This window comes from Astyanax mexicanus, chromosome 12 (genome assembly GCF_023375975.1).
Source record: "Astyanax mexicanus isolate ESR-SI-001 chromosome 12, AstMex3_surface, whole genome shotgun sequence".
NCBI classification, from domain to species: Eukaryota; Metazoa; Chordata; class Actinopteri; order Characiformes; family Acestrorhamphidae; genus Astyanax; species Astyanax mexicanus.
In genome coordinates, this window is record NC_064419.1 from 44,839,281 (window position 1) to 44,857,749 (window position 18,469).

At 37.5% G+C, this 18,469-nt stretch overlaps 1 protein-coding gene and 1 long non-coding RNA gene across 2 annotated transcripts in view; one reads left to right on the forward strand and one right to left on the reverse strand.

Annotated features, from left to right (window-relative positions):
• The window catches only part of LOC125806157 (uncharacterized), a 437,736-nt gene that overhangs the window by 210,426 nt on the left and 208,841 nt on the right, over window positions 1–18,469 (forward strand). The window lies entirely within an intron of this gene.
• Window positions 101–17,058, reverse strand: prdm2a (PR domain containing 2, with ZNF domain a). Its single transcript, XM_007236385.4, has 3 exons — window positions 17,003–17,058; window positions 11,296–11,389; window positions 101–11,176 (listed from the first exon to the last, which is right to left on the reverse strand). Exons 2-3 carry the CDS (start codon window positions 11,312–11,314, stop codon window positions 6,489–6,491), a joined length of 4,707 nt encoding a protein of 1,568 aa, XP_007236447.3. The 5' UTR covers window positions 11,315–11,389; window positions 17,003–17,058; the 3' UTR covers window positions 101–6,488.

Genomic DNA, 18,469 nt, shown 5'->3' on the forward strand with positions numbered 1-18,469 from the left:
AATTCTTCTCTTCTCTGCTGAAACTGAGATTTAGTCCAATCACGTTAATCTGAGCTAAAGGCTAAAGCTGTTGCCATGAACTCACAAATTTCACAGAGAATTATCACAGAGCCGTTTATTCCAACATACAGAACAGCATCTCAAAAGTTGCACTGAGGTTCAAACAGAGACATGGTTTGAATGTTAACATCACACAGTTTTCCACAGACACAGTTCATTTAATCAGGATTAATTCATCCCTGTAGATCACAGCTTTCCCTTCAGGCCCAGAAACCAGTACAGAAAAAATCACCCAGTACAGAAAACCCTGGTCTCAGGCCGGCGGTTAGACAGACGAGAAGAGCAGACAGAGGAGATTCACGGTTTGTGCTGATTGACAAGATGCAAAAACCTCGAATTCTGAATTAAACCAAATAATCTCACATCAAAGCTTCAACGTTACTGTTGATAAAATCATATCAGCAGTCATTCAGTGCAGTTTCTGACTAATATTAATTATTAGCTTATTATGTTAGTGTATATTGTTGATACTGTATACTGATGGTCAGTGTAACATTATTTCTGACAATTTTAAAAATAAATAGAAAATTAGGTGTAAAACTATTATTTATTTATTTGTTATTTGTTACTTATTTGTATACTTAAGAAGATACAAGTTTACATTAATTTTTTCAATTGTCTTTGTTCAGTTTTGTGTTTCCCTCCCAATCTGAATTTCACAAAAAAAAAATAACTAATTAATTAATTAATAGTTTTTTTTGTCCTCCATTATCTGCTGATATACAGTACCAGTCAAAATTTGGACACCTTTAATTTATTTTCTACATTGTGGATCAATATTTAAGACATAAAGACAATTAAGGGACACATATCGAATTACATAGTAAATATTAAAACATTTTTTTTACAAAACTTGAAAAAAAAAAAAACGAAAACCTATTTTTTATAACTACACAAAATAGTAACAAAAGAAATTATGTTTAAATTCATTTTTACACCTAATATTCTTTTTTTTATGAAGAAAAAGAAAATTGAACTGATAAATGTTACACTGACCAAATAAATGCTGATATAATTTCATCAAATTTTATCAATTTTACAAAATGTAAAGATGAAAAAAAAAGAATTCCACTCTATTAGTCAGTCAAGAAATGATCAGGTTTTGGTAACAGCCATTTTTATACATAATCGATCCTTAATGTAAACATTACCCAGTAGACCCTTAAAACCGTTCTTTTACCCTTTAAAACCCAGTACATTCTATTAATACAACACAGTGAAACCATCAGTCTACAGTGGGCCTCTATGGAGCTTATTTAACTCTAGTAGTTAATAAGAGTCATTCCAACCAGGCTTAGTCTTTTTACATAAATTACAGCAACATGCCAAAAGTCATGGGACAGTAAAGACAGTATTTTACAAAGATTTTCATCATGATTTGTTTCTTCAGTTGATTGCTTGAGCATGCCCACTCCTGTATTGCAGTTGTGAGGTGTTATCATGTTGTGAGGGAGACTGAACACTGTGTGGCCAGTGTGCTCATGGCAAGGCCACATAAACTGTGAGAATTTTTGCAGGTATTTAATATACAGCTCTTCCAATTCCAAAAGAGACCACTTCAGTTTCTGAATCAGTGTCTCTGATTTGATATGTTTGAGTAAAATGAACATTTTTGTTTTAATCTATAAACTACAGAAAACATTTCTCCCAAATTCCAAATAAAAATATTGTCATTTAGAGCATTTAATTGCAGAAAATGAGACATGGCTGAAATAACAAAAAAGATTCAGGGCTTTCAGACCTTAAATAATGTTTTAAGAGTTTTAAGGGTTTAAAAAAATCAATATTTGGTGGAATAACCCTGGTTTTTAATCACAGTTTTAATGCATCTTGGCATCATGTTCTCCTCCACCAGTCTTACACACTGCTTTTGGATAACTTTATGCTACTCACTTCTGGTGCAATAAATTCCAATTTGGTAAAATTAAAGAAACTCATATTTTTTAAGTGGTCTCTTTCATTTTTCCAGAGCTGTATATTATATTCTTCAATCCACAGTGTTACGTGTGTACCGGACATTTATACGGAATACGCCATTAAAGGCTAATATTATCACCCATAATGATCGTGACCGGCTGCATCTGGCTTGAACAGATACGCTGGAGACACATATCCCACAGGTCAATTCAATGTTCTTTAATTTCCACAGGACTTGGCAAAAGTCATGCTATACAATACTAGTCCAATATACTGTCCCATGACTTTTAGCCTGTCAGTATATACAGCTCTGTAAAAAAAATAAGAGACCACTTTTAAATAATGATTTCTATGATTTTACCAAATTGAGGAGGATGGATGAACACAAGCTATCAGACCAAGCACCAGGAGTAAAGCAGCATAGAGTTATCCAAAAGCAGTGTGTAAGACTGGTAGAGGAGAACATGATGCCGAGATGCATGAAAATTGTGATTAAAAAACAGGGTTATTCCACCAAATATTGATTTGGTGGAAAACTTTATGAATATTTATGAATATGAACTTCTGAAGTCTGAAAGCTCTGCATCTTTTTTGTTATTTCAGCCATTTCTCATTTTCTGCAAATAAATGCTCTAAATGACAATATTTTTACTTGGAATTTGGGAGAAATGTTGTCTGTAGTTTATAGAATAAAACAACAATGTTCATTTTACTCAAACATAAACCTATAAATAGCAAAATCAGAAAAACTGATTCAGAAAGTCTCTGAAGTGGTCTCTTAATTTTTCCAGAGCTGTATATCTACAGTATATTTATAGTTTTACCGCTTTTTGATCGTCTAATGCCAGTGATTAATACAAATGCAGTTTCTCCCAACCTTTAAGGCTTTTCTTAATTAAAATTTTCAAGTGATGTTAATTACAGTACAAAAAAATAGCATTTTGTGCAAATCATATCATACCTTTAAAGCATTAAAGGTAAAATTTAATATTACATCACTGCTGCAACTATTCAATTAAATTGAACCACAAATGCTTTTAGATATCATAATGAATTATGATGATAATTCAATTAAAAGCCATATTAGTAAATATGAAATGAACAAAATAAATAAATATAAATAAATATACCTCTGTTTTTAGCAGGACAAATAAATAAATATATATTCAACAATTCTGAATAAGCTTATTGACATTAATTATTGGGGCGGCTGCCTGTTTACTGGGATATTTTATGCCAATTTCTCGTGTTACGAAGAAGCTTAAGTGGCATGCTTTCATTTCCAGTGAGACCACAGCATGCATTAGCCCTAACCCATTAGCCCATTAGGAGAGTAGACTGCATATTAACAGCAAACCACATTTATATATATATATATATGAAAATGAACATCAGTTACAGCATATTAATACGTTAATCATCAACTGAACTAAATACGAATAGTTGACTGAATGAGGAGCAGTACATACAGTCATATCATAACATTATGACCGTCTCTTTGTTTCTTCACTGATCACATAAGACATTTACAGACCGTAGTCCTGTATCTAGGGGTAGTGTGTCCTGATTCTTGTTAGGCTGGAGGGGTAGGTTAGGAGAAGTTTAAGGGCTACATGTCCTTTCAAACTTAGATTTTTTAGAGGAACACTCCAAACAGAGGGATTATTTTAGTATTTTCCTTGTTTAAAAATACAATAACCACTATATTACCATATGTAGTTTGTAATATGTAATTACATATGTAATATGTAGTTTTAAATACGAGCATAAAAAAGCTAGTAGTTCGTTTTAATAGCTAGCTAGCTTTCCTGTTCCACCTTAAATAGTGTAACAGATGGCAGATGGCAGAGCGTTTAAGGTGGAATGGGAAAAAAAAATAAAAATAAAAGCTAATATAAGCTAGTTTTAGCTCCCTATCATGGAGGAGTTAAAGACTGGACTATAATAATTAATTGATGCACCACCTGCTTCCTTTCTGAAGAAATATGATAAAGCCCTAAAGTTAACTACCATATTTTTGCGCTATAAGGTGCACTTAAAATCCTTTAATTTTCCCCAAAAAATCGACAGTGCACCTTGTTAGTTATCCAGGAATAAGGCTGGAGCACCATCATTAGCATTAGCTGCTAACTACGCTAAGCGCTAGCTTTTTTTCGTTCAGAGGTGAGTATATTGGACTGTAGTTTGCTGCTAACCCTGGCAAGCACTGCTGGTGCAGCATTAGCATAAGCTGTTAATCATGCTAAGCGCTAGCACTTTTGCCGTTCAGAGGTGAGTATATCTGTAGTCTGCACGTTTACCGTGTTAAAGCAAGCTACGTGGGATAAACCGCTAGCTAATATTAGCCTGGCTTACTGGACCACTCCAGGTTTCCTCAGTGTAGCACTGTCAAACTGCATTTACTAGTGCTAAATTCGGCTAGCGCTAGTGATTAGCCGCTAATGCTAATGCGAATGCTGCTGCACTTAGCCTTAGTAGAAATCTGGAATGTAAACTTAATGTAAATAAATGGAAGCGCTTTACTCACCCAAATAAACAGTATTCAGGAGAGAAATCTGTGTAGATTAATATCCAGCACTCATTTGACTTTAAAAGAAAATGTTTTTTTTGAGAATTAAAGTTTTGTTTATTATTATTGTTTAGTTTTTGTATTATTATTATTATTATTATTATTATTATTATTATTATTATTATTATTTACTTAGCTTAGCTTTACTTAACTTAGTTAACCCCCACCACCACCCACCGGCGATAACTGCTGAATTAGAAGCAAAAACACGGCAAAATTCCTGTTCCTTACTAGTGTCCCATAATGCATCTTATTATACGGTGCGCTTTATGTATGAAAATAGACCAGTAAAGGTTTATTGATAGTGCGCCTTATAACTTGGTTAAGCGGCAGCAGCTTGGTATCACATTAGCCTGGCAGGGCCGCTTATGGACCACCATTCATAGTCTGGTAATAAAGCAGTGTTATATATATACTGTTTATTGGCAAATGTCAAAAGATTTCACCCCTTTCCCCTGTAACTCTGTAGAACAGAGCATATAAAGAATGATAATAATAAAGTATGCAGAGAAACAGATAAAGGACTACAGTCTGTAATTATAATAGAATTACAAAGGACTACAAAAAAGATGGCCATAATATTCTGATATGACTGTGTATATATATAAATATTCTTTTGACTAACAGTAAACCTTATCCTTAAATAAACAACTGAAATATGTCACTAATAATCTAGCATTGCAACTAGTCTGATACAACACAGACAGTGATCTATAAAGTGCATGAGAACAATAAATAAAACATATAAAAAATTGAACAAAGGGAATTTCCAGTGTAAATAAATATCCAGATGTTTTTTTTTTTCTTTTTTTTGCACACAAAAAAAAGCACTCCAGAAACAGAAGTAACCCAGCCTGTGGACCGGCGTTTTGGTCATGCTACTATTGTTTTTGATATTGTCACTCTGTTGAGGCTGAACATCAGTATTGTCCAAGTTTGATATACTATATTAACTATATTAGGTATTTATGAGGATGTTCTGGATTAGGTAAGGAGAAATACAGACAGTGGACAGACAGATTAACCACATTGATCAGACATGCTTTATGAACATTTGCGAATGTTGTTAACATGCTAACGTTGCTAATTATGATAATAATAATAACTATAAGCTTAAAAGGTTTGAGACCAGTTTGAATTACGCAGAAATAATTATATTAAAACCAATGTAGCTTAGGGCCATTAGCTTTCCTTCACTGCCAATACCATATTCACGGCTTTTGGGGGTAAGTTTACTTATGTTTTAGCCAAATGATTTACATTGACATGCCTGGCATGCCAATAGTCATGGGACAGCAGTATGCAAACTGATTGCTAAGTTTTAGTTGAGAGAGCGGCTTAGGAAAATCTAACTTTTGACACCTGTACAAGTTTGTGTACAAGTGTGGGGGGTATTTAGCATTCCTCTATCCACAGTGTCACATGTGGGTTTTTTTTTTTAGCTTTCATAGGATGTGCCAAAAGTCATGGGACCCAAGGCTATTTTGTGGCAAGCTGCAATTCCCCTCTAATAGAGGTTTCCCAATCTTAAACTAGAAATAGGAATAAGCAACGATGCCTTAAAATGACTTATTCAGTTAATTACACAAGATTGACTGGGTTATGGATGCCTTTGTTGAAATCTCATTTTTAAATGTAATACTAGTTATAAGACATAATTTGAAAGTATTCATAAAGAAACGAGAACCCTGGTTTAAAGAGCAATATGTGCAACATATTTCACAAAAAAAAAAAAAAAACCATCAACAAATCATCTTCATAAAATCATCAAATCCACATTCAGTCTCTTCTACAGTGTTAAAGTTTTCGGATCAAAAGGTCATACCACTTATTTTTTTTGGAACATACAGTATTTACAGATAAAACATAACTTTTGAGATTTAAATCAATAATTAGCTTCTTGTCCATTTTCTTAAATGTATTCTTAGATACATTACGTTGTCTATTTCTTTGAATCGATTACTTCAGAATATGCACTGATATTCCGACTGTCTGTCTGGACTGGGTGTCTGGCTAGAGTAATCGTGTTAGCTTTTCTGTTGTTAGCATTAGCCACAGTGTTCACTGTGGTATTGACCTGCTGGAGACTGCGAGTAATAGGCCGTTCCGTCCTTTCTTTCCCCCTCTGTCCTGAGAACTGTTCCTCTGTCCGGGGATGAAGCTTAACGTTTACCTCTCGCTGCTTTATTTCCCTGCCAATGCCGCCGTGAACCCTGTGGGTGGGTGGCTGCTGATGAGATTTTCCTTGCAGTGTGGAAGACTTCTGCAAGGTCTGTGGTGTGGACTGAATGCCTTCCATTAGGACGTGTTTGCTTTTCTTACTGAGGTGAACCGCTGAGGTTGCTGAGAGAACGTCAGACCTTTTAGGCCGAAAATTATGCACTATAATTTTCCGCTTACCGTCCTGAGCTTTAATTGCTAGATTGGCGTTGTCAGCAGAAGCAGATTCACTGATTTGTGCCTTTTTGAAGATTTTCTGTCCTTGGTTTGATCGGCGTTGTTTCATTATGACTTCTGCTACACGTGTCCGGATGCTCCCGTTGTTCTCCTGCGCTGGTGTCACGCTGCCCTTTCTTTTTTTGGACTTCTTGTTGCACACAGGTTTCATTGGGCAGCTGATGACAATATGTTTCTTCAGGCTGGCTTGGTAGGTAAATTCTTTGCCACAGTGAGGACAGGCATAAAGATCCAGCTCCTCCGACAAACCTTTCCTTCCCACGTGGTGTCTACTCCTCTGCACCCACATAGATTTCTTCTTACTGTGCATGTTTAGCTTCACTTTGTGTCCGATCTTTTGTGAGACGTTCTGTCGACTGTTGACTCCTCTGGCAGGTGACAAAACTCCATTTTGCGTTTTTGCGAATTGCTTAAGTGGTATAGGGTTCTTTTTAGGGGTGTAACGCTTCTTGTCGCTAGCGTTAGCACAAGCTAATATGTGCTTGTGCAGCTCAGGCATGTTGTCAAAGCTTTTGCCACACTTGGTGCAGCGAATCGCAGTACTGAAGGTCTGGGGGATGTTGTGTGTAGTGAAGTTCGTTGCCGTTGCAGTCGTCGTCGTGGCTGGTGTCCGGTTGTGGTACGGAAAGGGAGGTGGCTTAAAACTCGGATAATGCTGGTTAATGCCGAGTCGCACATCTGTACCTTTGGGTTTGACTCCTTCTGATGCCATGATCTTGATGGTGGTGTATAACTCCTCAGTAGTGTGGTCAGAGTCATTGCCGTTTTCCTCTTCTTTTACAGCTGGTTTTGGAGTCTGGTCACATTTGTAGGTCTTTTCAAGGTCTTGTTTTGTAGGGTACACTGGATACACTGATGTTTCAGTGTCCATCTTTATTGGACTGTTGTGGTTTTCTGGTCTTAACTTGCCATTTTCTACCTCAGTGTGTGAACACTCTTGACCAGGATGCACATCTCGCTGATGTTGCTCTAGGTTGCAAAGAAAGGCAAACTCCTTAGAGCATATCCTGCAGACGTAGATTTTGCCAATGCCGTGATAACTGGAACGGTGCTCTAATAAGCCAGTATCACTCTCAAACAACTGCACGCAAAACTCGCATTTGTATGGCCAGGTTTTTGAGTGCTCGCCAATGTGGCGACTTAGACCCTTCATTGACGGGAAGGTCTCATCGCAAGCATTGCACATGAAGTGCTTGCACAGTGGCAACAGGTTTGAAGCTTCCTCGCTGACGGAATCGTCCATTGTCGAGCCATCTGTAGTTTCGGTAGTAGGGTTTACAGAGCAGTTGGAAGGGTCTACAGGCTCCAATTGGCTCTCCTGGACATTTCCTGTAAAATTGGGTTTAGAAGGAGATGGTTCAACAGTAGTTGCTGGGTTCTCTAAAGATGAGCCTCCATTAGTGGATGAGTGCAAGCCAAGTGCCAGGTCTTGAGGAATTGGGTCAGGGTGAGTGCCAGGCTGTTGCAGTTCAGGAGCTAACTGCTCAGTCTGAGCAGTAGCCTGAGGTTGTGGTGAGTCAAGAATCTCTCCTGATTTAGCTTGATCTGGTGGGTTGCGGTCAGAAAGGGAGTGAACAGCATTGGCTTGAAGGATAGCAGGAGCATCAGTTGACTCCAGCGCAACCGTGTACTCAATAACGACCACGTTTGGAGGAAAACTCAAGGAGGTAATGTTTGACTGGTTCACTGACAGTGAGGGGGAAAATATCTGTGCCTCAGGTGACAAGACAGAATCTACAACCAAGGTTCTTTGCGCTAGATCACACACAGATGGATCTGTCAGAAACTGAGGACTTTGCAAACTCAGAGGTGCCGTTGTAGGTATGAGTGCATGGGTCACACTTCCAGGAGCAGAATTAAGCCAATCGGGGAGCGATACATTAAAAGCTGGCAAAGGATTGTCAGTAGGAACTTCTACGGTAGTTGTGGGCACTATAGGTATGAAAGACTGGGCACTAGAGCAGAGCGGGAAAAGTTCTTGATTAGGTATGGATATTACTGATGGTACAGTTGGCAGTATCTCAGTGGGCACTGCCGTTGATGAAGATGGAGCTGAGAGGATGTGGGATGGAGGGGTAGTCTGTAGGACAGCAGCATTTAACGGATGAAGAGATGCGTTGATTGTAGAAGGAGAGGGCAGAGCCAACTCAAACACAACCCTTTCAGGTCCAGGATTGGCTGAAATGGGCTCAGATACAGCCATTACTGCAAGATCTGCCACTACAGGAGCATGTAAGGTTGCAGCATCTCCTGCAGCACATCCTGGTGGGACATCCACAGCAGTTGCAGCATATTGGCTTAGCAAGACTTTCTCCAACATGCTTGAGTTGGGCTTAATCCTCCTGATCGTTGTCTGGGATGCTGAGCTTCCTGTTAGGTCAGCCTCTGTACTCTTTCTGCCCGTGCTGAGGTCCAGGACACATTCATCAGCTAAGACCTCGCTGTTTCTCTTGCCCACAGCATTGGAAAGGTCTAGTGGCTGCTGGTTACAGGACCTTCCACCGGTTCCTGATGTAGAGCAGTCCAATGGCAAAACTTGTGGGATTGCAGTAGTGCCAGTCGTGTCTATATTCAGATTTTCCATTTCATAATTTTTACACAAGCTTATCTCAGGAGATGTATTAGGACTGTTTGTCTTTTGGACTTTATTGGGAGGAGAACTCTGTTCCTGGATCAGTAGGGTGGATTTAATGCCAGATTCCCTGCTATGCTGTGGAGAACTTGTTGGAGACGATGTCCTCCTCTTAAATCTACTTGTTCCAGCCGATACAAGGGTCAGTGGTAAAGGAGGGCAGAGTTTTTGCCCGTCACCAATCAGAGCAAAAGACTTGCTGCTGTCCTGGTTCTGTAGAAGCTGTTTCAGCTTTGGAGACAAATAGATAGTCTTCTCTTTTTGTAAAACAATGGTCTCCAAAGGCTGTGGAAGAACCGTACCTATCACCGTCGGTCCGGAGGAAGACGTTGTCAAGATAGATTCCGATTCCAGTTCCGTTTTAATTTGTGGCAGCAAAGGAGGAGTAGATGTCCTCCTTCTGCCAGAAGGTTGACCACACAGGTCAGAGGTTGTACTGTAGTCGTTAGTATCTATTTTAAGAGCTTGCGTAATCTGAGCTGGACTGATGATCAAGGCATCCAGGCCAATCACTGCAGCAGCAGCGCCGGAGTTCGCCTCCATCATCTCACAGTTGGTGACAGCACTGGTTGAGATGATTTTCCCGTCGATGTAGAAACTAAGATTCTCTGAGATGTTGCTGGAGATGTCAACCATGAACTCTTCCTCTTGTTCACGCTGTTTGCTGCCAATTGTAAAGGCTTCCTCATCCTCACCAGGCTGCTGTCCCGGAAGGTCCTGGCAATTTGCAACCTTTCGACAGAGCCTCCTGGGTAAGAGATGGCGCTCATGTATCCTGCGCTCGTGCCTTCGAAGGTTGGTGTGAGTTCCAAAGGCTTTTTTGCAGTACCTGCAGGCTAAAGAGGCTTTGGCTTTTCTCTCACCACTTTCATCGGAATCGCCTTTCCCGTCGAAATCAGGCACAAGAGACTCCGTAATTGTTTGTGATGCTACGACTCTCTGTTCACCCTCTTCTGAAGAGACCATGACTTGCGCCTGTCCCTCCACTTGCGAAGATGCACTGACTATCAAAGTACCCATCCTTCTATTCGAGTTATCATGTCTTCTCTCATGCCGCCGGCGTCCAAACTGCGTGTTGAAGGACTTTCGGCAGTATCGGCACCTAAACGTCTGTGTGTTGCAGGATTTTGAGGCGTGCAAGTGCTGCTCCAGGCCTTGTTTGGTTGTGAACTGTTTCTGACAGTGCTGACAGGAAAATCCAGAGTCCTGTTGGTGCATTCCCGACTCCTCTGTCTCACCCGTATTGATGCAAGATGCATTAGAGTTTGGTATATCCCTAATTTGCAAGGACATTGTCTCTACAGGTGGACAGCTGGTTCTCTGTACCTGAAAGATGTTCTGATCTTCAACAGAGTTTTCCATCACCTCATCTGCACGTCCTTCTGTCTCACTTTCAGCCTTCTGTTGTTTCTGCCCTGAGACACCCAGGGGAGGAGTTTCCCCACTCAGAGAAGGCTTCTGATTCTCAGTGGGGCTCTGCAAAATTATAGCCTGCTGTTGCTGCTTTCCTGATGAAACAGACTGTTCCTCTGCTTTCACGGCTGAAAAAAATAAAGAAAAGGAAAATCTTGCGTTATATAGACAATAGTCTTTAATCTCAAGTTTTCCATCATGCTGTATAATATTGACAGTTATATTAATGTAAGGAGTATTTACCTACCATTGTTGGGATCCCACATGCTTGTTCCACTAGCCTCTTTCACCCATCTAGCCAGGTATCCACACTTTTTCCATGTACTATGATTTCATATTACCTGAAAGACAGAATAATGACATTAATGGCTGTGTATACAGTACACACACAAGCCCACACGCCCATATCAGATATTTCTTAACATACTGGGGTAATTTAGCACTACCAATAAAGTTAATAAACATAGGGGATGTCAACATCTGTTGGGCTGTCCTGCACTGCACCTAAACTGACCATAATATAAGAGAACCCATACATTATATAACTAATATTATATAGATGTATTACACACAGAATTATCTATTTTAAGAGTTTCTTTTTTTTTTAAATGTTGATGATTATGACTCTCCAAACCATCACTGATCATCAGTTAATTTTACATTTCATTTGTAAATCAAGGGAGTCTGGAGGAAGAGTGGAGAGACACACAGTCCAAACTGCTCGAGGTCTAGAGTGAAGTTTCCACCAATCAGTGATGGTTTGGAGAGACATCTGCTGGTGTTGATCCACTGTGTTTTATTATCAAGTCTAAAGTCAGTTCAGTTTTGTTTTCCTGCAAAATCTTACAGCACTTCATGCTTCCCTGGATTTCATTTTCCAGCAGGACTTGGCACACTGCCCACACTGCCAAAAGTAGCAATTTGTCTTCCATAATATTAATTTTTTTTTTTTTTTTTTTATTGTCTGTAAGCCATAATCATCAACAATAAAATAAATAAACGCTTAAAATAGATGAGTCTGTTTGTTTAATATATCTATATAATATATGAGTTTCACATTTTGAACTGAATTACTGAAATAAAGTAACTTTTCAATGATTTTTTATTCCTTTTGAGGGGCACCTGTAAGTACATTTGCATTGTACTAAAATGCATTCATTTTCTGTAGGCATTCCAAATTTATCAACATTAACACATTTTAATATTTTAACATTATAGTCGTTATAATGGTTTTTAGAAAAATGTGTTTTGGGGAGAGGGGGTTGTGCATTATAGGACTCTGTGGTGCGGTCTAAGCTTTTGTCTTTAATGGCTTTTTTTTCACCTTTATTACATTCCTTTTACTTTTACACTTTAAACCCGTTCTGAAACCAGTACTTTTACACTTTTACTTAAGGAGTAAAAAGCTAAATTTTATTATTTAACTTCTACATAAATATCTTAAACTCTTGTATCTATACTTCTACCTACAGAGTAATGCATGAGCAAATAAACTGAACTATAGACAATAGAGGAAGAATGGATTTTAATGTATATTTCAGGAAGCATATGAAGTCATTGGCTAGCTTTTTTCCATTAATATAAAGTAGGCTATAGTGTGTGGGTGTGTTCTTTGTCAGTGCCCTATACAGCACGAGCCAGGTGAGGTCAGTCTGACACTTTATAGGGATATTAAAAGCAGCTTCTCTCTGTAGCTCTTTATTCCATATTCAGGATACAGGACGAACTAATTATCAGACACCTACTGCGCCATATTATCATCCAGCAATGAGCCCAGGCTAATTACTAAGCTAAGATAAGCTAATTTAATGCGAGCTTCGCCCGTGCAGCTGCAGAAATGACGCTGTATAATATGAGGGTGGGCCGGATGGCTGCGCGCGCGGTTTTCTGCGGTGCCCCGTTATTGGCATTACATCCACAGCATTATAATGCTTAATAACGAAGCTATATAGATACGTATACATATTCAGTGCAGTATTGGAACATTTGAATCTGAAATCGAATTAAAGGCTATTATGACTCACAAGAGTGAGCGGCAGACTAGCTACGTTTATTATAAGGCTTCACGTGCACGCACGCGCACACACACACACACGCTCGCTCGCACACATGTTGCGGCTGTGGCCGACAGCTTGTTTAAATAAAGGCAGCGCTGGCACGGCGGCCGGTGCTCTGCCGAATTATGCTACCCAACGAAATGTGCTGCCCAGCCGTTCTGCGCATGCGCCGAAAATTAAAAGACCACTTCAGTTTCTGAATCAGTTTCTCTGATTTTGCTATTTATAGGTTTATGTTTGAGTAAAATGAACATTGTTGTTTTATTCTATAAACTACAGACAACATTTCTCCCAAATTCCAAATAAAAATATTGTCATTTAGAGCATTTATTTACAGAAAATGAGAAATGGCTGAAATAACAAAAAAAAAGATGCTTCAGGTAATGCAAAGAAAACAAGTTCATATTCATAAAGTTTTAAGAGTTCAGAAATCAATATTTGGTGCAATAACCCTGGTTTTTAATCACAGTTTTCATGCATCTTGGCATCACGTTCTCCTCCACCAGTCTTACACACTGCTTTTGGATAACTTTATGCTACTCACTCCTGGTGCAAAAAATTCAAACAGTTCAGTTTGGTGGTTTGATGGCTTGTGATCATCCATCTTCCTCTTGATCATATTCCAAGGGTTTTTAATTTGTTAAAATCAAAGGAATTTTTAAGTGGTCTCTTATTTTATTTTTATGTTTATTTAAATATTATTTTTTAGGATAATTCTGCTTTCTGCTGGGATGAATTTCACATTTCACACAGGTTACAAAAGTGAACCTTGATTAAATTAATTAAAATAAAAAATAATACATGTATTTCACCTCTTTATTATCTTTACCCTGATATCACCGTATTCAGCAGGCATTTAAAATATGTAGCTATATAACACACACATTCTCTTAACAACTGGATTAAAAACATGCAATAAAATACATATACACAAACACCAATTAATAAATTAATTTCACTATAGACACAAATAAAGGTGTATGAAAATAATTTATAATCATTATGCCAGCTTTATAATTATACCAATACAATAATAGAAAAAAATATAAAATGGGTTCTCTCAAATTTAGTTTATTCTATAGTCTAGTCTATACCTGAAACAATAACTATTTATTTTTATTTTTTGGACAATACAGTAAACAGTAACTAAACTGTTGAAACTTTTATTGATAATAGTCTATAACAGCATAATAAATATGCATTTTATAGAGCAATGAACCATTAATTATTTAAATTGGAATATTATTTTATCTTATATTATATCTATACATAACGCAATTAAATAAAGCAAATAAAATAAAAACACTTTTTTGTTGTTTTGCAACAGAGACAACATAAAAGCCTATTTAAATTAATGGGTTTTCCTTGCTACAAAAAAATCTAATAAGCATTTTTTAATGATTGAGGTTATGTCTAGATATTGTATGATTAAGTCCATAACCTTTTACTAGTATAGTCCAGTAGCAGCTATTTTTTATTTCCTCATCTTATACATTACTTTTTTTACTGCAGTTCTTCACCTATCAGACTAACTGTAATTCTTCTCTTCACTGCTGAAACTGAGACATGCAAACATCCAATCATGTTAATCTGATCTAAAGGCTAAAGCTGCCGTTTCCATGTGGGTCAGCCAGACGTGAATCTTCCTGTACCAGTTTTCTTCAGTTTCCAAGAGTCTTTTGAAGTTGTAGGAAACAGTTCTCACCGCTCTCTGGCTTACTCTTATTATTTGAGTGTTTCAAATCTATAACTTATTTATAAATAATAAAAAATAACTTTTTGAAGAAAGCACCTTTCTCCTAAAATCCTAAAAAATGTAAATATTTAACGTTGACTCAATGTCATAATTTCAACGCTAACCGATGCCTGTGAAGCAATATTGAAATAAATGTTTATTCAATGTTCTTTGCTATCAGGGTTATTTTTACCCTAACACAGTATCCACACAGCCTGTCCATACAGTATGCCTGCTGAGAATATTGTACTTTTATTTAGGTAGCTTTACCTACTGTAGGTCCCAGCAATTACGTGATAAACAATATTCTATTCATTTTAAGACCATTTAAATGCTACTGCACAACAAATAAAGTATACACCTCCAAAGACAACAAATTTGGAATTATTCATAGTTTGGGAAATGTATATATACTTTTTCCTTCACCTAATGCAGTCCATGCTGTGCTACACTGTATAGAGTCACATTATTGAAGCATTTGTAAGCATTGCATGACTGACTAAAATGCTGTTTTTTATATATCTTATACATGATAACAAGCACACAAATAAACACAATAAACCAGCGTTTTTCAAACTATACAATGCATTTCAGGGTGGTGTACACCAGATGATCAGAAAAATTAAATGCATGCACAAAAATATTAGTGATTGAAATTTAAAACTGTTTAGTGTTAAAGCTGGTAAATCTTGTATATAAAGCTTACACTTATTACAGTTATATACAATTAATAATTAATTAGCCTAGGGTTTAAGGGTTAAGGGTTTTACTACTCCCTATTCTCCCACACTCCTGTTATTTCCTGTTATATCTTAAACTTTCCAGCATGTCTTAGTAGTTATTTCTGGCATTTGCAAGAAATAATAATCAATAATTTGCAGATAATACACAAGAAAGTGGATAGGTCCACACAGTAGCCCCAGTAGGTGGGTCTATTTAGACGTTTTGGTTTGATCATGGGTTGAACATTGCTTTAAAAAATTGAGAATCACTACATTAAATACGATATCACGATTGTTAAATATTATTGAGGTCATGTCTATTTTATTTATGTATGACAGATCAATAATGTACCTAATAAAATACACTACACACTTATATTTGGTTGGACCGCCTTTAGCTTTGATTGCAGCATGTATTCGCTGTAGCATTATTTCGATAAGCTTCTGCAATGTCACAAAATTTATTTTAATCCAGTGTTGCATTAATTTTCCATCAAGATCTTGCAGCAGCATTGATGATGGTAGAGTCTGACCACTGCGCAAAGCAGCTCTTCTCCATCCAGCACATCCCAAAGATTCTCAATGAGGTTAAGATCTGGACTCTGTGGTGAACTCTCTCTCAATCCATGTGTAAAAAAATGATGATCTCATGCTCCCTGAACCCTGAACTCTTTCACAATTCCAGCCCCATGAATCCTGCCATTGCCATCTTGGAATATGGCTGTGCCATCAGAGAAGAAAAAATCTAAATCCATTGATGGAATAACCTGGTCTATATTCAGTATATTCAGGTAGTCAGCTGACCTCATTCTTTCAGCACATACTGTTGCTGAACCTAAACCTGCAGACCAACTGCAGCATCAACCAAACTCACATCGTTTACTTAAATTAAGTTAAAACCAGGTAGAGATTAAACCGTTTATGCGTTATTGTGTTATTGCATTATTATAATGCTTTTATCAGTAGCAGTGGATGATTCATTCATAATCAAAACTAATATAATATTGTATGTTTATAGCAATGATAATATCTGGGACAACACACACTCCAAAAATACATGAGCTGTCCTGGCAGGCCTAGCTTCACCTAAAAATATAGCCCCACCATGCTAGCACGTTTTGACAGGGTAGCACAATTTGGCAGCACACTGGGAGCAGTCTGGAAGGAAGGTCATGAGCAGCCAGACGCAAACGCAGCAATGGAGAGTGCAAATAAAATTATTTTTTATCATTACTAATATTTATTATCAGATTAAATCAGCTAATTATTCTTATTAATAATAATAAAGTGTTATATAGTCCAGATCCCTCCTGATCAGGCTGAGTATAGCTGAGTATGAATGGCTGTGCCCTATAATAAACACCCCCGCTGTGGAGCTGGCACCGCACCGCGCGCGCGTCTGTCCTGCAGGCTACTGCCCGCGCGCTCCGCGCTGCTTACCGGGCTGTCCTGGAGCCGCCGGCCGCTCCCCCGCGCGCTGGAGCCGAGCCGGGCTCAGGCTGCTGCAGTCCCCGGGCCGCTGGCTGGAACACATAAAGCTCCTTAAGGCTGTCGCTGCAGAACACGCAGCCTGCACTGCGCATGCGCACAAAGAGAGCCATACTAGTAGCTGAGAGCCCAGCACAACATGATCACATTTCAGCATCAGAGATCAACATCAGACAGAAAGAGACACTATTAATACATACATCTGTCATTAAAGCGTTCAGGGTATACCAAATATAATCATATAGTCTTAATAAATATAAAAAACGTTGTACTACGTTGTAATACGTTGTCTATTATTATTATTATTATTATTATTATTATTATTATTATTATTATTTATTTATTTATTTAAATTTTATATACACTGTAAACCCAGATAAGTTAAATTTTCTCATTTAATTTAAGGAAAAGTTAAGCTAAGTTAGGTTAAGTTAAAAACAGAGTGATCTATTTTAAGCTTTTATTTCCTTTATTGTTGATGATTATTGTGGCTTACAACCAATAAAAACCCAAAAATCAGCATCCCAGAAAATTTGAATGTTATATAAGACCAACTGGTACTTTTCGCAGTGTGGGCAGTGTGCCAAGTCCTGCTGGAAAATGAAATCTGCATCTTCATAAAAGTTGTTAGTTGTCTGAAAGATTTTCTGGGAAAACTTGATAAAACACAGTGGATCAACATCAGCAGATGACATGTCTCTCCAAACCTTCACTGATTGGTGGAAACTTCACACTAGACCTCAAGCAGCTTAGACTGTGCGTCTCTCCGAAATAAACGCTTAAAATAGATCACTCTTTGTGTAATAAATCTATGTAATATGTGAGTTTTACGTTTTGAACTGAATTACTGAAAGAAAGTATTTTTTTAAATGATATTCTAATGTTTTGAGATGCACTTGTATATTTCAGGTTTTCATGTTGTTGCAAAACAGAGAAAACAGAGTCACAAAGTCCCATTAAATTAAAAAGCTTACATTTAAAATAACTGTTAAAAAGGTTTCAAACTCATATACTACCTGTTAAAATAAAAGCAACTGAATACTCTAAACTATTCAGTTACAATATTTGACTGTTCATTTAAGACCTATAAACATATGAATATATACATATGTATATATTGTTTTTACTCTTATGTCTTTATAACAAATGAATAATTTGTTATAGCTGTTTTTTTTCTTTCAAGTAGCTTTTTTGGGTGTCAGAATTTACTTCTATAGTAAAATAATAGTTATTATTCTATTATAAAAGTCTCTATAAGGCAGGTCTGTGTAGTCCTTGCTTTCCTGTAGTTCTTATATATAAACACTAGAGGTCACTCTCTTTCAGGCTGTAATAATATGGAGTGTGTGTGTGTGTGTGTGTGTGTGTGTGTGTGTGTGTGTGTGTGTGTGTGTGTGTATGGGGGGGTGGGGGTACTAC